The sequence below is a fragment of the Stegostoma tigrinum genome, chromosome 37 (genome assembly GCF_030684315.1).
Source record: "Stegostoma tigrinum isolate sSteTig4 chromosome 37, sSteTig4.hap1, whole genome shotgun sequence".
NCBI lineage: Eukaryota > Metazoa > Chordata > Chondrichthyes > Orectolobiformes > Stegostomatidae > Stegostoma > Stegostoma tigrinum.
The window spans coordinates 19,448,563-19,472,238 of NC_081390.1; the positions used below are offsets into that span (position 1 = coordinate 19,448,563).

Below are 23,676 nucleotides of genomic sequence, written 5' to 3' on the forward strand. Positions count from 1 at the left end.
CCTGTCTACCTGTGACTCCACTTTCAAAAAACAATGAATCTGCACCCCACGGTCACTTTGTTCGGCAACACTCCCCAGGACTTTACCATTAGGTGTATAAGTCCTGCCCTGATTTGCCTTACCAAAATGTAGCACCTCACATTTTTCTAAATTAAACTCCATCTGCCACTCCTCAGCCCATTTGCCCATCTGATTGAGGTCCTGTTGTATTCTTTTTACTGTCCAATACGCCTCCAATTTTAATGTCATCTGCAAACATACTGACCATGCCTCTATATTCATATACAAATCATTTATATAAATAACCACTTAAGAATCCTGTATGTTTCAATCAGATCACCTCTCATTCTTTTAGTTTATAATCAGCAGAGTCCCAAACTATTTAGCCTTTGCTCATAAGACAACGCCTCCAAACCAGGGATCATCCTTGGGAATCTTCCCTGAACTGCTTCCAATGAAATAATGTTCCCTTAAGTAAGGGGACCAAAACTGCTTACAGTACTCGGGGTATAATCTCACCAGCACCCTGTACAGTTGTAGTAAGACTTCCTTACTGTTATTCTCCAATTCCCTTTAAATAAGGGCCAACATTCCATAAGCCTTCCTGATTACTTGCTGCACCTGTGTGCTAGCTTTCTGTGTTTAGTGTGTAAGTGTCCCTAAGTCCCTTTGACTTGCAAGTTTCTGCAGCTTTACTCCACTTAAATGATACTTTGTTCTTTTGTTGTCCCTTCCAAGATGAACAACTTCACATTTTCCCACATTAATACTCCATTTGCTAAGGTTGGCCTGTTTCAACAGAATCCCAGCAAAAACATCTCACCAATGGGTGCAATGTTCGTGTTGCAAATTAACCAGCGCAGAGAAAGCAAATGAATTCTTTTACAGAAGTGCGAGGAACTAGGATCCAAATGACAAGGAACATTCTGAATGCCTGACAGTTAATCTGTAAAGGCAGTTCAGAGAAGGTTCACTTGGCTGATTCCTGGAGTGAATGAATGGTGATCTTTTTGAAATACAATTTTCGGAGGAGGGTGCCTGACAGGGAAGATGATGAGCTGGTGTTGCCCTTCATTGGGTTCGAGACCTAGGAGTTACATTCAAAATTAAGGGTCTTCCATTTCAGACGAAGGAACCTCTTCTCTCTCAGAATTGTTAATCCTTTGGAATTCTCTGCCTCAGTGAGCAGTGAAGACTGGACCATTGGTTGTGAGCTCAAGACTGTTAGACAGATTTTTGAACAACAAGGAAGTCTAAGGTTGTGTAGGGGAACAAAAGGTAAGTGGAATTAATGCAACCATTAGATCAGCCATTATTAATGAGGGGCTGAATGGCCACCTCTTGTCCTTAGCTCTTACTTTGATAAGACAAATTGAAGTTGAAAACCCAATGGCAACCATTCTCAAGTTTCAAGCAACATCTTCAGTTTGTGCTTCAGTTCAGCATTTGTCAACATGAAAAATGGCTATTTAATCACACTTTAACAATTGTTTACTGTATTCCTATTATTTCAATCTGTTCTGTGTTAATCAGCTGTTTTCTCTCATTACACCTGGGGTAATAACAGACTATCTTGCTCCTATTACACACATCATTTCACTTTCAGCATTGTTAGTCAACGACTGTATTACAGTGAAGCTGAATTAACAAAAAAAGTCTTTAATACTCCACCCAACTTTAAACAGCTGCTGTCGATTTTTCCACAGGGGATAACGGACAGATTAACAACCTGCCAAACTCTCTGGCATTCTTTAAAATAGGCTTTCACCCCCAGTTCTTTTGATAATCTGTACTAACATTTATTTCCGTGCGATTTGGTGTAAAATATACTTTACTTACAATTCTGTGAAACACCTTCTGATGTTTGACTTTGTTAGAGGTGCTACATAAATGTTGTTGCTGCTGCTTTACACAAGAGCAGTGCGCAGGATTGGAACAGGCCCCGTGACTATTATCCTTAGTTAGAATGAGCCTTGTAGTGGCATAATGCTTGATAAGGAGGAATTTGCAGGGTTCCTCAAGGATGGAGCAGGGAAATTTGAGAAAATTTAGGATATCTCTTTCAAAGAGTTGGCACAAATAAGACCAAAAACCAAATGTCCCTCTTTCTGTGTGGTAAACTGCTTGAATGAGAATGGCCCAGCTATTTTGAAAAATGTCCGTTTAATTTGGCCAGCAAATCTAGACATTCCCCTACCTATTCCCTACAGTGCTATTTGGATTGGATCATTTAGTTAACATCCTTTGGGTTAGTACAAATAATACTAAATATGAAGAAAAATTCAAACGGGTGAACTGTGAGTCATACTTTATGTGAGAAGCAATTTGTAATCTTATTGTTAACACAATCCTTGGGGGCATCTCTTGCTCATGTCTGACTCTTGCTATCCAGCAACAAGCTTTTTGGTTATTGGCCATTGATTAAATACTTTAGCTGATTTCTACTGTGAATTCTTGATTGAGATTCTTGCCTCCGGCTCTCACTTAAATAGCCAGTCCTTTCGTGCAAATCGGCCTGTCTCTGTCGACCCTTTCTATGTTGGGCTCCATTGAGATCATGTTCCAGTGTCTATCCTTCAGTGTGAACTTCAACAACTGGTGAAGCAGATTTACGCCACTCCTGATCTGCTCGGTGCACCTCAGGATGGTTTGCAAGAAAACTGAGATTATTTCCACCAACACTCCCAGCGGGGTGTTCTTCCACCCCAAAAAGTGCAGCAGTTCAACTAGTCAGCTCCCCGCTACCTTATCCAGGGACATTAGGAATGAGCAATGACAGCTGGCCCAGGCAGTGACGCACTCACCATAAGAACAAATAAAAAGATATGGTTGTCAACCTCTCAGAGAGTCAGCTATGCTGCCAATAGCTAATAAAAAGAAAGGAACAAGAACAAAAAGCATGTTGTAGAATCCCTGCAGTGTGTAGGCAGGCCATTCGGCCCATCACGCCCATGCTAACAGTCTGAAAAGCATCCCACCCAGATCTCCGTAACCCTCCCTTTCTCATCACTAATCCTTCTAACCTGCACATCCCTGGACACTACAAACAGTTTAGCATGGCCAAACCACCTAACCTGCACATCTTTGGTCTGTGGGTGGAAACCAGAGGAAACCCGTGCCGACACAGGGATAATATGCAAATTCCACACAGGCAGGTGTCTGGGGGTGGAATCAACCCCAGGTCCCTGGTGCTATGAGGGAACAGTGCTAACCACTGAGCCAGTGTGCTGTGTCTCCATAGTGGGAGAGAACCCTATAGCATCAATCATGTATCAGTCAAGGCTCAGTCAGTACCGCTATTGTCCTCCAGTCGGAAAGGTTATGACTTCCAAACCATCTTTGAATTTGACAGCCGAGGGTTATCTGTGGCTTTTGGTCATCTGTCTGAAAATTGTCTCGTGGCTCATTATTAAATTTTGTCAGATCGGGTTCTGATGAAACGATGTGAGCTTCAAAGCCAGGGCAGTGCAGTGTTACGGACCAGATCAAACCCCGTAAAAATTTATTAAGAAGGTAGTTTAGATCTTAACATTTCATTTTTTAAAGTCATTGTATTCCACATGCATTTCAATTGGCCAAACTACAGTCTTGAACCAAAACTTTTTTCATACTCTATAGTTAAAATGCAATAAAAAGGAAGAAATTGGAATAACTTGACTCCATTGGAAAGCTTAACAAATAATAGATTATTTAACTACTAAACAGTAACTCGTCCAATATAGTCACATCCCATAAACACAGTCTTGGCAAAGACAAATTCAGTAACATAGATTGTCTCGCATGCAATTTTCCAGTTCAGGAGGAAAATCTATCAAGAGAAAACTGAGAGTGGAGGTGGGGGTGTGGGAGACAGAGAGAGAGGTGTACTACAGCTTCCAAACCCAGCTTCAAGACCACAGCAACAACTGCTAACGAAAAACTAAAAGTCCTGCTACTGCAGGAACTTGACCCCCAACGATTCAAGTTGTTTCTGTTGTCCCAACTTTCTAAAAAAAAGGTCTGTCAAACTGTTTACTTTATTGGCTCTGAGTAGACTGATTTGCACCTCTGTCTCTTTAAAAAAAAACCAGGACAAAATGCATCTCTTAAAGCCATAGTATTGCCATGGTATTGAGGAAGCACTGCGCTGTTGAATGTGCTGACTTCCAAATAAGATATTAAATTGAAACCCTGTCTTTCCTCTTCTTTGGCTAGACATAGAAAAGAATCCCTCAAAGAAGAGCTGGAGAGTCTTCCCTGGTGTCCTGGCCAGTATCTTTTCATCAAATAGCTAGTATGGGATCGTTATTACAGCACTGTTTGTAGGATTTAGCTGTATGAAAGTTGATTCCTCTCTATCCTACATTACAGCAGTTCAAGTGGCTAATCTCCCAAAAAATGGACCAAACGGCCTGCTTTCACACTATAGGGATTCTAAGATTTGTTTCCCCTTCCTGGGTTTGCTAGCAGCAGTGCATAGCAAATCAGTCTGAAAATCTTGGACAATCCTGACCAGTCTGCAGTTGTAACAGTCCTGGGTATGAAATGCAGAGCAACCAGCACAGACTCAGTCTGAGGTCCTGATCCAAGGATTCACTCAGTAATGCAAACAGACTTCCCCTTCCTCTACATCAGCCAACATCTACCATTGTACAATCCCAACTGTTCAGGAATTTGGGGTAGAAATGAATAGCGAGTCTCGCTCAGCATAAGCCTTTCAGTTTATTTTCCAAGATTTTGTGTGGTCTTGTTTTATGAGCTTAAATTCCACGCTTGTGTTTTGCTGTGATCACTGCTTTCTTGTGTGGTTTAATTTTTAAGCATGTATACATATATTATATGTGTCTCTCTCTTTCCTCTCACCACCAACTCCCGCCCCCACTCCCCTCTCCTCCCCAATCCCTTCTCCTCCACCCCCATACATGTAATCAGCCACTGAAAGTCTGGAACTCATATGTGCAGTGAATCACACAGATAATTCAGAACTGTTCCCACCCACCTCTCCTCCTATGCAGAGTAAGTGAAGGCAAAGATTTTTCTAAGTAGGGAATCAGTCTCAGTGCCTGTACTCATCAGAGATTAGCTGGAGTGAATCATACTAAATCTTTGTTTTCTGTGCATTGTGATACTTGCATAAAAGAATTAGAAAAATAGTGTATTTGCATATTAATTTACTCGACAGCTTCCTTTTCGTAATTTCACAATGCCAGAGAAAATTCTGATTGTCAACGTTTAATTTGCATTTGCTCATTACTCCTTAATTTGCTTCTTGATCGCCTTTGAAGCTGCTCTCAGCTATTATGTTTAATTTAAACACCACTTTACAATTAATCTCAAAAAATTATTCTGATGCTTAGTTGAAGAGAGAGCTCGATGCACTTCGTCTGAGGCAGTCATTTTGTTTTGTAGCTGATGTGTGTGCAGCAGTATCCATTTTGGTGGACAGTGTAAAGAAAAAATCAGATTATTTTACATGTTGAGAGACTGGGAAATGTCATGCTTCAGAGGAACTTGGGCCGCCTTGTACATGAATCATAGCATGTTGACATGTCTGAGGTGAAAGTTATTCTAGTTTTTAATTCCAGATGTTATTGAGTAGGCAGTGGTGAGATGCCTTCTTAAACCACTGCAGTCCATGTGGTTTAGATCTCCCCATTGTACTGTTAGAAAGGGAGGTTCAGGATTTTTGACTCGGCGACACTAAAGGAACCACAATATAATTTCTAGTTACAGATTCATAAAAACATACACCAGGGGAACAGACCCTTCGGTCCAACTCGTCCCTGCAGACCAGATATCCTAAATTAATCTAGCATTTGCCAGCATTTGGCCCATTTCCCCCTAAAGCCTTCCTATTCATGTACCCATCCAGATGCCTTTTAAATGCTGTAATTGTACCAGCCTCCACCACTTCCTCTGGCAGCTCATCTCCATACATGCACTATCCTCTGCATGAAAAAGTTGCCCCTTAGGTCCCTTTTAGATCTTTCCCCTCTCCCCTTAAATATGTGCTGCTCTAGTTTTGGACTCCCCCGCCCCGGGGGAAAAGACCTTGGCTGTTCACCCTATTCATGTCCTTCATGATTTTATGAACTTCGATAGGGTCACCCCTCAGCCTCCGCTCCAGGGAAAATAGCCCCAGCCTATTCAGCCTCAGTCTATATTTTTTGAGATGGTGCATTTCATGCTGGGGAATTTGAAGTGGTTGGTGTTTTTGTGTCGCTGTTACACTTTTCTTTCGAGTCAGTAAAAGGCCGTGGCTTCAGAAGGTGATGTCACATAGTCACGGAGTTATACAGCAAGGAAACAGACCCTTCGGTCCAACTTATCCATGCTATCCAAACTGATCTAGGCCCATTTGCCAGTATTTGGTCAATTTCTCACTAAACCCTTCCTATTCATATACCCATTCAGATGCCTTTTAAATACTGTAGTTGCACGAGCTTCCACCACCTCCTCTGGCAGCTCATTCCGAACACGCACCAACTTCTGCGTGAAAACTTTGCTCCATCTTTCCCCTCTCACCTTAAAACTGTACAGGCCTTGGGGATTTGTTGATGACACACTATAAGTGGGAGCTGCAGTGTGTGAGTGGTGGATGGGGTGGTGATATTTCCCCATTTCCAAAAGAGAATTCGAGTGTTTCTAGCTTGTTATTATGACATCTGCTGCCTTGCATTTGATCAGCATACAGCTCAGCCCCAGAGTCACCTGCACAAGGTATGGACGTGTTCATGTTTCCAAGCTATCATGCAGAAAACCAGAGAATGGTATAAAACTATTCACCAGCAATTCCAAACAGTAAGTGTGGAAGCTGTTAACCATCATCTTAAAAGAGAAATAAAAGGTTAAATGTTTCATGCAACTATTCTCCAAATACGTTGATCTAAGTTTATCCCTGTCCTTCATCTGCTCGCGCACCTGCTGTTTGTTCCTAGCATTTCTGTTTCTTTGCTTCAATTTTCCAGGGTTTATTTTTAAATAAATATGCAAGAACATAGTGAGTCACCACAAATGGTATTTATTCTTTGATGCAGTTATTTGTTGAAAACAATCTGCCACCTTTGGGACATGTTTTCCCTCAGCAGCAGGGTCTGTTTTCTGCCATCTTATAGTGAGAGGATTTTATCACTTCTCCAATGCTGTGACTCCCGATTCACCAACTTTTCCAGGGGTGGCATCGCTGCTTGGAATCAAGATTGTAAAGGGATTAAACAGATCAAGTCAGTTCAAGAGAAATGCAGCAGTAAAACCTTTACTGTCATAAATTGTATTCATGAGATACAGGGAGAGGCTGAATAGTCTGGGGTTATTTTTCCTGAATCATCAGAGGCTGAGGGGTGACTTTGTGATGATTAATAAAATTATGAGGTGCATGGGTAGGGTGACTAGCCAAGATCTTTTCCCCAATGTCAGGGAGCCCAAAACCAGAGGGCATAGGTTAAAGGTGAGAGGGGAAAGATTTAAAAGGGACCTAAGGAGCAACGTTTTCACACAGAGCATGATGCGTGTATGGAGATGAGCTGCCAGTGGAAGTGGTGGAGGCTGTTGCAATTATAACATTTAAAAGGCATCTGGATGTGTAAATGAATAGTAAGGGTTCAGAGGGATATGGGCCAAATGTTAGCAAATGAGGCTATGTCCGCATGGTCAAGTTGGACCGAAGGGCCCGTTTCATGCTGTACAGCTGTATTATTCTGTGACATTTGGTCTGACAGGGATTAAACAGGAAAGGACTTCCCAGAGTAAATGCTGAGAGGATGTTTCCCCTCATGGGAGAGTCGAGGATCACAGAGCACAGTCTCTAAATAAAGGGGTGTCAATTTAAGACTGAGATGAGGAGGAATATCTTCTCTGAGGATTTAGAGTCTTTGGAACTCCTTGCCACAGAGAGCTTTGGGGGAGAGTCTTTGTTTAAGGCTGAGATCCATGAATTCTTGATCAGGTGGGGAATCAAGGGTTACAGGGAAAGGATAGGAAAGTGGATGTGAAGAATGTCTGATCAGCCATGTTCCTATTGCATGGCAGAGTAGGCTCAAGGGGCCGAATGAACTACTCGTGTTCCTATTTCTTATGGTCTTAGTTGCTGTTTGATGAGATGTTTGTGTCAAGCCTTCTTTGTATAATTTATTTTTACCTTATGGAAGCAGGTGCTGTTTTACTTTTTGTTTTGATGGTGAGCATGAATGGTGAGATCCATGTTTATTGCCTATCCTCATTGTTTTGAGGAGGACAGGATGAGCTGCCCTTTGAGTTTTGCAGTCCCTGCGTTGAAGATGCATCCACAGTGCTGAGAGTTGGGAAGTTCCAGGATTGACGAATGAATTGAAGATAAATGGGTTTACAGGTCTGTAAACATAGCAGCGACACCACAGTCCAATGCTAGGTCAGTGTACTCGAAGCCCCTTTAAAATCCTTGAAATGTTGTCACAGTCCTGTAGTGTAGTGGGTAGTGTCCCTGCCTGTGAGTCAGGAGCCCCAGGTTCGAGTCCTACCCCAGGACTTGAAGGTCATGGAAGTTATGTTCAAAGCATAGCTGAAGAAGTTGAATATCAACCTGTAAATTCTTCTAGCAGATGTTAAAGCCAAGAGTTAAAAGGTTCCTGCTCAACCATGTGATGGAAAGAAATTTATTGGAACCTTAACTGTCCCTATCCAACTCTCCAGACTACAACATGTACATCACTATCAGTAACTTGGTCTTGCCACCTACACAAAATAATATCATAACTTTTCACCAGTACTGAAGTAAATAGATTTGTTTAACAAGAGGTAAATATGCGTAGAAAACATCTCCAGCCCATACTTACAGCCGAGTGAAGCAAGGTGAGTTTAAGTTCTGTGTTGCAGCTCATTTAGAAAAACCCAAATGAAACTCATTGACTCACAAGCCCAAAGAGTTATCCTGTTTAGCCAATCTAATCTTACTGCTTGTCCACCTCTTAAACAGTGGATTTGCACAGCAATATCTCAACCATTAATTAACCTTTGAAAGTACATTGACGTGTGGTGAGAGATTCACTTAATGGGACATCGCTCTACAGGATTATACAGTAATTACTCAGGAGCGACAACATTTTGACAATTTTGAATTCATCCTTCCAGAAGCACTTGAACATCCCCGAAGCTATTAAAGAGGAATAGTGCAGATTGAGAAAAACAATTTCTGCTAGTAATTGAGCGTAACAAGTATATCCAGGCCTTGCAGCAATAAAGTCAAGAAAAAATACACGTCAAAGGAGCTCTCCTCCACAAACAGTAGTTAATGCTAAAACAAACACAGCAAGTACAGGAGAAACTCAACAGACCGAATAGCACCAGTTGAGACCTGCTGAGTTTTTTATTTAATTTTCTGTTTGCTTCAGATTTCCAGCAGAATTTTTTCTTTCATTCAAGCCATTTATCATCCTGCCTTGGAAAACCTTTCCTCTGGTGTCACTGCCTCAAAATCCTGGAATTCTTGCCCAAATAGCATTCTGGGGTGTACCTATGCCAAATTGACTGCAGCGGTTCCAGAAGGCAGCTCACCACCACCTCTAGGCAACTAGGGATGGGCAATAAATACAACATGTAATGTAATGCCCACTTCCTGTGCCTGAACTTTCTGACGTGTAATTTTTCGGATAGAGTGTTTCTATTCTGTTGATGATCTACTGTACCTCCAACAAACCAATGCTTAGGCATGGTATTCTTTCAAAAAGTTAAAATAGTTTAAGGTTGTCTGGAATCAAAGGTTAATATCCTTGGTGCTACAGAAAGCTCATGAGAGCAAAAAAAATTATGGATTGGTTTACATTCACTTCTTTGATTACTTTTGCCTTGATTAGTTATAGAATTTTTAGTCATTCATGCACTGAGGGTGTCGCTGGCTAGGCCAGCATTTATTGTCCATCCCCAATTACCCAGAGGGCAGTTTAGAGTCAACTGCATTGCTATGGGCCTGGAGTCACATGTAGGCCAGACCAGGTAAGGGTGGCAGTTTCCTTCCCCAAAGGACATTAATGAACCAGATTGGTTTTTCCTTGACAATTGGCAATGGATTCACGGTCAGCTTTAGACTTTTAATTCCAGATATTTATTGAATTCAAATTCAATCTGCCATCGTGGCATTCGAACCCGGGTCCCCAGAACATCACCTGGGTCATTAGATCATTAGTCCAGTGATGTCACTGGGCCATCACCTCCCTTCATAATTATAGAGGTGATGGTATAATGGCTGTTTGATTGGTTGGGGAAGGTTGAATTTGGAGGCCATGTTGTTGCGATCCCCAGGAATATTTTCGGCCAAAGTTTGTAACACTAAGTGGTGCATAAATTCTCAATAGGCCCCTCAGCAGTATATGAAGGGGACCAATGAATCATGAAGGATATCCAATCAATCACTGTTAATGAATGCAGCAGTGTTACTTTACAGTCCACCAACTGCTCAACCAGTGAGTTGGTGGCCCCCAATCCCTAACAGTGGCTGATATGGATGAGGTATTACACCAGGAGATTCCAGCTGTACTGAGGATAAGAGGCAGGAATCTTCCTTCAAATGTGTGCCTGAGGAAGGAGCTCAGAGCCACATTATCATCCCAAATTGGGTTTTCCCGGGGATAGAAGTTAGCACCATTGCTGTACCAAGCCAGAAGCAAATATCAAGTGAGAGTCCCCTTCGTCATCAGCAATAAAAGCAGCTTGTTCAAGCGATCATTCGTCATTATGCCTTGTGTCAACAGGAGGTGAATCTTGGGGGAATTCATTTGAATATAAGAGGAGTTTTTTTTATTTACTGTGCTGTGGAAGTTTTGTTCTGAATCACAGATGCTCTGAGCTTGTAGTAGCTTTCATTCTCTCTTTGCATTTCTTCATTCACTCCTGTGGTCACTAAGTAAATGTCAGGTGAGTCTGGTTTTCTGCTGAGTCCTGTATACTTGCATGAGCAGCTGTTGCACTGAGACAAGGTGACCAGGACCCTGGAAAATAAGTTTGTATGTGATTGACTCCTTTTGTTATGTGCTGCCACATTTGAAATCTCCCTCTTCAAGGAAAGGTTTGGACTGGTATTTAAACTCTGTTAGCTATCCCAATACAGTTTAGTAGATTCTGCCTTTGAGGAAGGGAACTCGTGTTACACATTACATCTTTGCTGGATGAAATAGCTTGTTTACTCGTGTTGCTTACAGACTTAACCAATACTTCTGAATGCACTGTCATATTCAACTGTGCTGGACTAATTCGCAGAATAGAGGCATATTAACACACACGGTAAGATTATGTATAAATGTGCCTCAGGAATAAGGTGCTTTATTTAGATAGGTGTCCCCGACATTCAATGTAGCGATTTTAGTTTATGCAGAAACGACTTGGGAATCATCTTTCAGCTGATACTTTACTGAATCACTTTTTAATTTTTCTCTCATATTTCTGCACCTTTTAGCTCGCAAACAGGACATCATCAAGATCACTGAACAGCTCATTGAAGCCATCAACAATGGAGATTTTGAAGCTTACACGTAAGTTCAGGGAAGCAGAATCGACCCTGGTTTTTACAGTTGGCTTTCTGAGCAAAATGGGATCACTAGCTGAGCGCTGAATGGAGTGGGGCGGGCATTGGTTCATAATGTTGCTCTTCTTTGCATTATAATTTTATGGGAATGGGGCATCGCTGTCCGGGTCAACATTCGTTGACAATTTCCATTGCCCAAAGAGCTATTAAGAGTCAAACCCGAATCCTAACCCTATTGCACTCCTGGGATCTGAGTCACATGTAGGCCAAACCAGGTTAGGACAGCAGATTTTCTTCCTTGTAATGCGTTAGTGAACTAAATGAGCATTTACAATAAATAACAATAGTTACACGGGCACCATACAACTACTCTTTAATAAATTCATAATCGGCTGCGGTGGGATTTGAACCATTTCTACCAGAATTTTATCTGGATCTGGATTACTAGACCTGTGATATTGACACTATGCTGACATCTCCCCCTGGGCTGGTGTGCCAATATTGACAGGTACTTTAATATTTGAGGGATTGTAGGGTTGGAAGAGAAACCCACAGGCAATTTCAGATCAAGCAAAATGTTATCCGCATTTGTGGCATCAAATTACAATCTGTCACCTCAAACTCAAGCTGAGAATTCAAAATAAGATTGATTGTAACTTCACATTGAAGGTAAATTGAGGGTGGTGCAGTATTTCAGCCACCAGTTACTGAAAAGCCCCAACAGAATTCCCGAGGAGTCAGCCAGAGACTGAACTGGCATTGAATCCATCTCTGGGGTTTCATTTTCCTCGCCTTCACATTCCACTGATTGGGATTCATTTCAGTTTCATTGTCGTCAGTCCAGCTCGATGAACTGCTTTGTTGTAACAGACTGTGCAAAGGTGGGAGATATTCTGCCAAAATGCTTGACTTTTCAGCGAAGCAAAGCTTATAATCAGTGGAAAAGAAAATACTTGGAGGCAAACTGAAGATGGAATCTGTGAACAGTTGAGGGAGATAAATCGGACGTTTTGTTTCGATTATCGATGAAGTATGAGGAAGGTATCAATGGAATAAAGGAATTTCTAAAATGTGCGTGGGTCTCTTTCCTTCAGCAGCTGATCGACCTACAGGATAGAAGAAGGCGTTACTAGAATTGATGATGGAATAACAGTAGGTCGGGGTGCACCAAGGCAATCATAATGTGGTGGTTAGAAATTCCAGATTAAGCAGCAGAATGTCACTCAAAGGGAAGGCACCAGATTGTATTTGTGGCATTTTTGGAAAAGCAGTGAGTTAACTCACCATTGAAAGTTAAAAGCAGGAATTAACGCACAGGATTGGGAAAGGTATAGAATTAGGATAAGAATAATACAGTAAATTACAAACTGAGGAGAAGGGACAGAATATAAATACCAATGTCTCTGGGTTGATGGAGTTACAATGTAATGCCTCATAGGATTCTGTTCTGGCTACTGTTAACTGATTTGTACTGAGGGAGTGCTGTATGAATGAGTGGAGAATGTTTATAAATAGGAAACATGGCTGGGTTTGTGATGCAGAGTGACACCAACAGTGGACGTTCAATTCAACACTGGCTGAGGTTACTATGAAGGACTCTCCTTCTCAACGTCACCTCTCACCTGAGGCACGGTGACTCTCAGACTAAACCACCACCCATCATCTCTCTCGCTCTCTCTCTCTGTCTCTAATGAGAGAGCAGGCCCCTGGTCCTCTAGAGTGACTCAGTCCCCATGGTGTCTTTACCTTGCTGGTCGTAAACAACCCTGAGCTGCAAAAAAAAATTGCAAGGGCTTGCTCCTTCCTTGCATTTATATAAACAACCAGTCAAAGTTGCTTTTTCAAATTCCCAACAGTTCAGGTGATCTAAATTAGAAGGCTGCAGTGCAGAGAATTCCCAGTTTGAAGCTGCCTGTTGATAAGGCACAAAGTTTAAATGTGTCAACACATTTAACAAATATATAATATTTTTGAATTTTTTTTTAATTTTCAAGAAAACATTTCCCACTTTTGCCCAAGATACAATCATACTTACCAACTGAGCCAGAAGGGATTGAGAACAAAAACTGAATGCAAAGAACTCTCCTGTTGAGCTCTGGATTTGGCAGCATCATCTCCACAACATCTGCACCTTGCCCTGTGTTAAAATTAAAATCCACAATGTTCTAAAATCAAGCCTAGATATTCGATAATCAATATGTTCAGAGATGATATTTGCACATCTCCAAGGGTCCTTAAACCTGGGTCTCCTGATCCAGAGTAGGAACATTACCAGTGCCCTCTCTACAACATCAATCCAACAGAAACCCCATTAGTCAGAAGCTGCACTTCTTCAATGAACTCAGAAATTAGTGGAGATTCTTTGCAGGACATGCAAGTTAGTGTCCAAATGTAATCTATAACTATTGAACGATTGAACAAGTACATGGAAATTCTGGTTGTCTCATCTGAAAACAGCCTCACTGAGTGAATCCCATCAAAAGTGTTTGCTGTCCAACCAATTATCAATCTAAAAATCAAAATACAACAGGATAAAAGCTGAAATGAAAGTATTTCTGTGCTTGTTTGGCAGAAGGAATGGATTAAACCCATTCTTCATAAATGAAAAATTAATCAGACACAACCTAATTATCAACTCAGTGCTAGACACCAATTTGGGAATAATGGTAATTAACATGTGGGAGGCTGGGGGACAAAAAGGCACAGAATGTGTTGTGTGAGTGTCCCCGGTAGTCCAGTGAGTATTTTGAGCCTGGTGTTCCCAGCCTACGCTCTGTAAACATTGGCTTAGCTCCAACAAATTTAGGCAAATAACTTTTAATTAAAAGTCAAGCTAACACTTGATACTGCCTTCCCAACTCAGAGTGGTGTCTTGATATTAAGGCTAAGGGCAGCCACCCACACTTCTGGAGCTATACATGAGATTTCACATCCAAACCAGGCTTCTTTAATTGCAAATAAAAACTGAAATAACTGCGGATGCTGTAAGTCAGGAACAAAAACAGGGTTACTATTTCAGGTCCAGTGACCCATCCTCAGAACTGAGTCAGGGTCGCTGGACCCAAAACATTAATTCTGTTTTTTTCCCTTCACAGATGCTGCCAGATCTGCTGAGCTTTCCCAGCAACTTCTGTTTTTGTCCCTGAATATTCAAGTCTCCCTAATAGTTGGATGGGAAATACCTTGGCACTCCAGGGATGGGGTTGCTCAGTGACCCTGAGGGTCATTAGTTAGTAACAATTAAGTCAGCAGTGGACTCAGTTAAAGTCACCTCAGTCTTCCCAGGCCATTGGGCTGCTCTCTCATTAGAGAGAGATGATTGGTGGTGGTTTAATCTGAGGGTCACCACACCTCAGGCCAGAGGACAGGTTGAGAAGGAGAGTCCTTTATGGTAACAAAGGGAGGCAGAGGCCGAGTGCTATTATTGCTAGACTATTAATCCAGAAACCCAGCTAATGTTCTGGGGACCTGGGTTTGAATCCAGCCATCACAGATGGTGGAATTTGAATTCAATAAAAATCTATAATAAAGAGCCTAATGGTGACCATGAAATGGTTGTCGATTGTCAGGAAAAACCTGGAGGTGCTAGTGATCTTAAAATTCATAAAGGTAGATAAAATCCTAGGACCTGATCAGGTGCATTCTAGAACTCTGTGGGAAGCTAGAGAAGTGATTGCTGGGCTCCTTGCTGAGATATTTGTATCATCAACAGGCACAGGTGAGGTACCAGAAGGTTGGATGTTGGCTAATGTGGTGCCATTGTTAAAGAAAGGCTGATAGGAAAAGCCAGGGCACGACAGACCAATGAGCCTTATATCAGTGGTGGGTATGTTGTTAGAGGGGATTCTGAGACACAGGATTTGCATGCATTTGCAAAGGTAAGGACTGATTACGGATAGTCAACATGGCCTTGTCCATGGGAAATTGTATCCCACTATCTTGACTGAGTTTTTTGAACAGATGAGAAAGAGGATTGACAAAGGCAGAGTGGTAAACGTTGCCTATGTGGACTTCTGGAAGGTATTTGACAAGCTTCTGCATGGCAGACTGTTTAGTAAGGTTAGATTACATGGGATCCATGGGAGCTTGTCAATTGAATCCAAAATTGGCTTGAAGGTAGGAGACAGGGTGGTGGTGGAAGGTTGGCGTTTGGACTGGAGGGCTGTGACCAGTGATGTGCTACAAGGATTAGTCATTTTGTCATTTATACAAATGATTTGGATGTGAATATAGGAGATGTGGCTAATAAGTTTACACATGACACCAAAATAGATGGTGTAGTGTACAGTGAAGAAGATTATCTGAGCACCTTGATCAGATGGGCCAAAGTAGGCTGAGAATGACAGATGGATGTTAATTCAGATAAATGTGAGGTATTGCATTTTGCAAAGGCAAATTAGGACTGGACTTATACACTGAATGGTAAGGTCCTGGGGTGTGTTGCCGAACAAAGACAGCTAGAGGTGCAGGTGTATACTTCCTTGAAAGCAAGTAGACAGGGTAGTGAAGAAGGCATTTGGCACATTTGCTTTTAATTGGCCAGTGCATTGAGTATCGGGGTTGGGAGATCCTGTTGCAGATGTGCAGGACATTGGTGAGGCCACTTTTGGAATACTGTGTGCACTTCTGGCCACCCTTTTATAGGAAGGATGTTGTTAAACTTGAGAGAGCGCAGAAAAGATTTACATGGATGTTGCTGGGAGTGGAGGGTTTTGAGTTATAGGGAGACTCTGAAAATGCGGGATGTTTTTTCCCTGGAGCATCGGAGATTGAGGAGTGAACCTATAGAGGTTTATAAAATCATGAGGTATGGGGATAGGGTGAACAGCCAAGGTCTTTTCCCCAGGGTGGGGGAGTCCAAAACTAGAGGGCATAGGTTTAAGGTGAGGGGGGAATAATTTAAAAAGGACCTGAGGGGCAACTTTTTCCACAGAGGGTGGTGCATGAATGGAATGAGCTGTCAGAGGAAGTGGTGGAGGCTGGTACAATTACAACATATTAGATTTTTTTTAGATTGCCTACAGTGTGGAAACAGGCCCTTCGGCCCAACAAGTCCACACCGCCCTTTGAAGCATCCCACCCAGATCCATTCCCCTATAACCCACACTCCACTACGGGCAATTTAGCATGGCCAATCCACCTAGCCTGGACATCTTTGGACTGTGGGAGGAAACTAGAGCACCCGGAGGAAACCCACGCAGACACGGGGAGAATGTACAAACTCCGCACAGACAGTTGCCTGAGGCTAGAATCGAACCTGGGTCCCTGGTGCTGTGAGGCTGCAGTGCTAACCACTGAGCCACTGTGCTGCCCCAAAAGACATCCAGATGGGTACCTGAATCGGAAGGGTTTAGAGGGATATAGGCCGAATGCTGGCAAATAGAACTAGCTCAGATTGGCAATTCTGGTCAGTGTGGATGAGTTGGACCGAAGTGTCTGTTTCCATGTTGTATGACTCTGCTGTATGACACATCCTTTAGGGAAGGAAGCAGTCGCCATTCTGTGCCCTGTCCTACTAATGACCCCAGACCCACAGCAATGTGGTTAACTCTTAACTACCATCTCAGCATTTAGGGATGGGCAATAAATGCTGTCCAGCCTGTGATGCCATATCCTGTGAATGAACAAAAGAGGCTTTTTTTAAAAACCCCTCAGCTGGTGCAGGTACTGTGCTGTAGGCATCATTCTGTGTCACAAACCAGCTATCCAGCCAACTGAGCTGCCCAACCCGGTACAAACAAATACTTTCAGGACAAACAGTGACCGTGCAGTGACCCCTCCTGGAAAGTGTGTGCACGTGACAGGATTGGATTGGATTTAATTAGAGGCACATTCTACCCTGTCCCTACTCTCACCGACAGAAGCTGCCTTTTGCGAATTGGGCATTCTGATGAACAGCCTCAGCTCAGAGCAGTGCATGCTGGGTACTACACCTTGGAAAGGAGATATTGGCCTTGTAGATAATACATATTAAGTTTACAAGAATAATACCTGGACTTAGGTTAAGTGCTGTGAAGAGATTATACAAATTAAGTCTTTTTTTTCTGGAATTCAAAAGGTCAAGAATGATCTGCTCAAAGTTTTCAAGACGGGGCAACCCGATGGCTCAGCGATTAGCGCTGCTGCCTTACAGCTCTGTGACCTGGGCTTGCTTCCACCGGCAGGTGACTGCCTGTGTGGAGTTTGCATGTTCTCCCCGTGTCTGCATAGGCTTCCTCCCACAGTCCAAAGATGTGCATGTTCAATGGATTGGCCACGCTAACTTGTCACAAAGTATTCAGGGATATACGGCTAGGTTGTTAGCGTTTGGAAATGCAGGGTTACAAGAATAGGGTAGAGGGGGTGGATCTGGGTGGGATGTGCTTTGGAGGGATCGCGTGGCCTCAGTGAGCCGAATGGCTTGCTTCCACACTGTAGGGATTCTGTGATATTAACAGGAGAAGATAGGGTAGATGAACTATTTCCACTGATTCGGGATTCTAGAACTAAGGGGCATAGTCTGACAATTAGGGCCATTCAGGAGAGATGTTAGAAAGTACTTCTACACATAAACAGCCATGGATGTTTGGAATTCTTGTCCATAGGGAACAATTGATGCTAGTTCAATTGTTACTCTTAAATCTGAGATAGGTAAATTTATATTAAGCAAAGCTCTAAGGGATATAGGGCAAAGACAGGTGTATGGAGTTAGTTCACAGATCAGCCATGATCTGACTGAATGGTGGAACAGGCTCGAGAGGCTGAATGGTCTACTTTAGTTCCTTTGTTCCTATATTTGTGAAAACCTATAAATTTAACCCCCAAAGGAAAATAAAGTAAGTGAAAGGCACATAGAAAACAAATTGTGTATAACATTAATTTCCGCAGTGGCCCAACTATCAGAAAGACAAACAACAGGTACTTAATTCTTTAATGGCTCAAAGTGTGATGTGTGCTAAACACAAGACTTTTACAGCTGGATAACCAGCTGGATGTGTGGCCCTGCTCTTTCAAATTTGGATAGTTGTAAATATTTATGCTCCATTATTTGTAAGATAATTCTTCCAGTTGCTTCATTTCATTACAATACTAACACTCTAAAGAAGCTGAAGCGTAATTTCTATGAAAATGCCATGGAGCTGAAGCTCAGCATTAACATTGAAATCCTAATTTAAATCAATTTTTGAAGGACTGCATCACCTGATGATGAGGAAGAGGTGAGGTGGCCTTTCAAGTTAATGCATAGCTATTAAGAAAAGTGGAGGAAACATGAGCATGTCAGCTGAAGGAGAAGATAATGAAGATGTATTCAGATAAAATAAATCTAATGGAGTGATAAAGTCTTGCAGACTCATGAACACAGTGTAAACTTATTCTTCAGCAATGCTATCCTAGACAGGGGGAAAGAAAGTCCTATAGATATGACACTGGCAAGCAACTGTATGTTTGCCAAGATTGACTCACATTTCTGTAGCACCTTGGATCTCTCCACAACATTGCAAAGCATTTTGTGGTCCACAAATTACTTTTCTTGCGTTCCCTGCTGATATAATGTGGAGAACTCATCACTTAGTGAGCAGAAATGTGTAGATGGACATCGCTTTTTCTCTGTAAGAGTTGTTTGAAGCAGACGTACTGGTTACAACATTGGCACGTAGGAGCAGGAATAGAATATTCAGCCCTTCAAGTCTGGTCAACTATTCAACTACATCATGGCTAATCAACCTCATGGATACTGCAGTAGCTGCACTATCCCCATGATTGTTGAGATTTTCAATACACAGATGTCTATCGTTTCAATATCTAGATATCTATCATTCTCTGACTTGAATATCTTCAATGATTCACCTGTGCAGCCATCTGGATTACAGAATATCAAAGATATTAACCCTTTGACAGGAGTGATATAGTCTCATTTAAGTCCTAATTGGTTAATTCGTTCTTCGAAAACTATCACTTCTGGTCGTAGGCACCGAAAACTTTCTTCAACAGACAAACCGCATCCCTATCCCTGCCAGTCAGAGAATGATCCTTCTGGTTTATGGGATAATTTTGCTAATTTACCTGTAAGGAATATTTTAACAAACACCCAGAGGGCAGTGGCAGTCTGTAGCCTCATGTGACACCCCCAAGAGTGCGGCACACTGACAGTGCCGCGCTCCCTCAGTGCTGTACTCCTTTTGTGTAGAGCTGGGAATGTTGGCCTGGATTCTGTGTTCGAATCTCTGTAGTGGCTCGCCGACTCAGAGAGGTAAGCGTGCCACCTGCCTCAGCCCCAGCTGTAGGACTGTGAGACCCTCTGCACATTCCAGACGTACAATATGGCTTCCACAATCAGTTGTCCATTAATAGAAAGTATCTGAGACTCTTGTGTCATTTGACAATGGCACTTGGCAAGATTACACTTTGACCAGCCCCCACCCCCGCCCCCCAGACTTTGTTGCGCTCTTCCCTGTCTACAAAAGGAAATATTTTAACTTAGATATTTATTCAAAGTGAAATGCTGGGGTTAAGAGGAGAAACTGGCACTGTCATTGTTCCCAGAGAGCAGATACCACTCTGATCAGGGAATAATTCTACTCCAGCAGCTGCTGTGGCAGTTTGGAAAAGAGAAGCAGCTTGTTCTCCAAACAACAGAAAATGAGAAATGAAGCAGAACTACTAGTTCCATTCTTGACCCAGTATATGTTCAGGACGACAGTGTTAATCGTGCCCCTTTAAATTGTAGCTTTTTAAAGTGCACGCACCTGTTTTTTTAAGGTTCCTGCAGACACCTCTGTCGGACAAGAGCATATCACAGGCAGGAGAAGAGTAGCAGTTTGGTCCTTCATCTACTCGTTGGTCAGCGTCCCTTCAAAACCTCCCCAAGCGTGAACTCAATGGGCTGAATGGCCTGCTTCCACACTGTAGAAAATCTGTGACCCAGGTCTGCTGAAACGACGCTGTGAAAATCAGTGTCTTAGGGTCTCTTTTTCCCATTGCCATCATTTCACTCTTAATTTCTTTTGCTTTCTGTAGGGTAGCCATAAGTCTGACTGTCCCTTATTCCACTCAGTGTTGCGTTGGAGGCCTCAGGCCACCCATTTTGCAGGTCTTCAATCTGCAGAATCTCTTCTGCACCCTCCCTAGTGCAGTCACGTCCTTCTGAAAGTGTGTGAGCCGAACAGTAGTCCAGCTGTGGCCTAACTGACCATCAAAGCAAGAGAAATAGGAACAGGAGTAGGCCATCAGGCACCTTGATCCTGTTCTGCCATGCAATAGGATCACGGCTGGTCTGAACATTCCTCAAGTCCATTTTCCCATGTTTTCCCCATAACCCTTGATTCCCCAACTATTCAAGAATCTATCTTTCTGAGTCTTAAATATACACAAGGACTCTTCCACCCATCCACCCCCAAAACTCTCTGTGGTAAGGAGTTCCAACATTATATCTAAATTCATCTTAAGACAGTGTCTTTATGGAGATTTTTTGTTAATTAAATATTATTTACTGTGCGTTGAAGAAATAATTCCTTGTTGTAATGTTTCTGATGGTAAATAGATGGGCTTTTGTTCCAGGAAAATCTGTGACCCAGGTCTGACCTCTTTTGAGCCTGAAGCCCTTGGAAACCTTGTGGAGGGAATGGATTTTCATAAGTTTTATTTTGAGAATTGTAAGTACGCGATATAATTCTGAACTTCAAAGATTTGCATTACACCAGTTCTCTCCCAGTGTAACAGCGCAGTGTTAATATAGCCAACATCTTCACATGTTGTACATTGTCCATGCTTTTAGGTTTGCCTTTATATACTGGTGAATTACTCTCAGCCTTGCCCATTGACCAAAGGGTCTGTTTCCATGCTTTATAACTCTATGACTGTCAATGTGTTTATGTGAGATAGCAGGAACTGCCAATGCTGGAGAATCTGAGATAACAAGGTGTGAAGCTGGATGAACACAGCAGGCCAAGCAGCATCAGAGGAGCAGGAAACGTGACATTTCGGGTCTGGACCCTTCTTCAGAAATCCCTTCTTCAGAAATTTCTGAAGAAGGGTCCGGACCTGAAACAGTGATAATGGGAACTGCAGATGCTGGAGAATCCAAGATAATAAAATGTGAGGCAGGATGAACACAGCAGGCCCAGCAGCATCTCACGAGCACAAACGCTGATGTTTTGGGCCTAGACCCTTCAGCCGATGAAGGGTCTAGGCCCGAAATGTCAACTTTTGTGCTCCTGAGATGCGTGCTGGGCCTGCTGTGTTCATCCAGCCTCACATTTTATTATGCAGACCTGAAACGTCAGCTTTCCTCCTCCTCTGTTGCTGCTTGGCCTGATGAGTTCACCCAGCTCTACGTCTTGTTGTCTCAATGTACTGATGTTGTGCGTTATGTATGTATAACTTGACAATGGAATTGGGACAATGACAACAGCAAATCCTCCTCAAATTGAATATCTGAAATCTCCAATTACATTGCAACAGACAGCAGAACCAAATTGAACGAGTTTTGTTCTCGTAATGATCGACAATAACAAACAATGTACAGATTAGTAGATTGACTGTTTGTGCATGTCACTGCCCAATTATTCCAAACTCCACACTGCCAGGAAGCAGTGAATATTTTTATTAGCTAGATTCGTATTAAACAAGGGATTGTAAGGTTATTGCGATAGTTGGGAATTTTAGGAGCAGCCATGATCTTAGTGGATGACGAAGCAGGCTCAAGTGGGCTGAATGGCTGCCTGCTGCTCCTGCAAGGTACACTTTGTTAGGAAAATGGTGAAGTGGCAGTAATGCCCAGTGGAGATAAATGTTTCCACAAGTTTATTTCTTTATTCTGTACAAGATCATAGAATGCCTACAGTGTGGAAGCAGGTCATTCAGCCCATCGAGTCCACACTGACGCTCCAAAGAGCGTCCCACTATCCCTGTAATCCTCCATTTTCCATGGCTAATCCACCTAGCCTACACAGCCCTGGACACGATGGGCAATTTAGCTTGGCCAATCCACCCTAACCTGCACATCTTTGGACTGTGGGAGGAAACCCACGCAGACACAGGGAGAATGTGTAAATTCCACACAGACAGTCACCTGAGGCTGGAATCAAGCCCAGGTCCCTGGTGCTGTGAGGCAGCACTGCTAACCACTGAGCCACCGTGCCGCCCTATGTCTCTATAAATGTGAGAAAAATACATACGGTCTGTAAAATTTGCAGTTGACACATTCTGCCCAAGCTCATTTCACTTATTTCAAAATGGAGCTGAAGCATGGCCGTTCATCTCTTAATATTAAACTGTAAGACCACAAAAGGAGAAGTAACCTATCTGGCCCATCTATCCTGTCCTTCCATTACTATTTTTTAAATTGATTTACCCTCTGTGAACATATTGGCCAGTAACCACACAAAGAAATGCAAAATTGCAATCCGGATTGGAAAATAATAATCACAAATTAATACTGTTGTTGATCTCTTACTCAAAATCTCGCAGGCTTTGCACCTGAATTTTAACCACTTTCATATACTATTAGGTAAAGTGGAAAGATGAAAAGCAGAGTGTAAGAGTCTTTTCTGATTGTTTAGAGTTTAACTTCCTTGTTCATGGAAGGTGGGACATAGTTGTCATGGAAATACACAGGCATGAATGCTTGTGGCTTTTAATCAATAGGTGGCTGCTATTTTCTGCTGACAATACATAATATTATCCTCCATTATATAGAGTGTTGTAGTTTGGAAATAGACCCTTCGGTCCAACTTGTCTGCACCGACCAGACATCTCAATCTCGTCTAGTCCCATTTGTCAAATTTCCCAACTTGCATAATTTCCCAGTTCTGAGGAAGGGTCACCAGATCCAAAATGTTAACCCTGATTCTTTTTTTCCGCAGATGCTGAAGGACTTGCTGAGCTTTTCCAGCAACTTCTGTTTTTGTTCCCCATTTGCCAGCATTTGGCCCATATCCCTCTAACAATTCCTATTCATACACCCATACAGAGTAATTGCAAACACCTTCACCACTTCCTCTGGCAGCTAATTCCATATGCATACCACCCTCTGCGTGAAAAAGTTACCCCTTAGGTCTTTTTTAAATCCTTCACCTTAACCCTGTGCCCTCTAGTTTTGGATTCTCCCACCCTCAGGAAAAAAGACCTTGGCTATTCACCCTATCCATGCACCTCAGGATTTTGTAATCCTCTATAAGGTCACCCCTCAGCCTGCAATGCTCCAGGGAAAATAGCCCCAGCCTATT

The 23,676-nt window shown here is 42.5% G+C and overlaps 1 protein-coding gene across 4 annotated transcripts in view; it reads left to right on the plus strand.

The window, feature by feature from the left end:
• Window positions 1–23,676, plus strand: part of LOC125467650 (calcium/calmodulin-dependent protein kinase type II subunit gamma) — a 368,959-nt gene that overhangs the window by 337,388 nt on the left and 7,895 nt on the right. For all 4 annotated transcript variants that reach the window (XM_048563790.2, XM_048563791.2, XM_048563793.2 and 1 more), the window contains 2 exons: window positions 11,402–11,477; window positions 21,008–21,102. In XM_048563790.2, coding sequence (XP_048419747.1) covers window positions 11,402–11,477; window positions 21,008–21,102 — 171 coding nt within the window. The remainder of the gene's footprint in view (window positions 1–11,401; window positions 11,478–21,007; window positions 21,103–23,676) is intronic.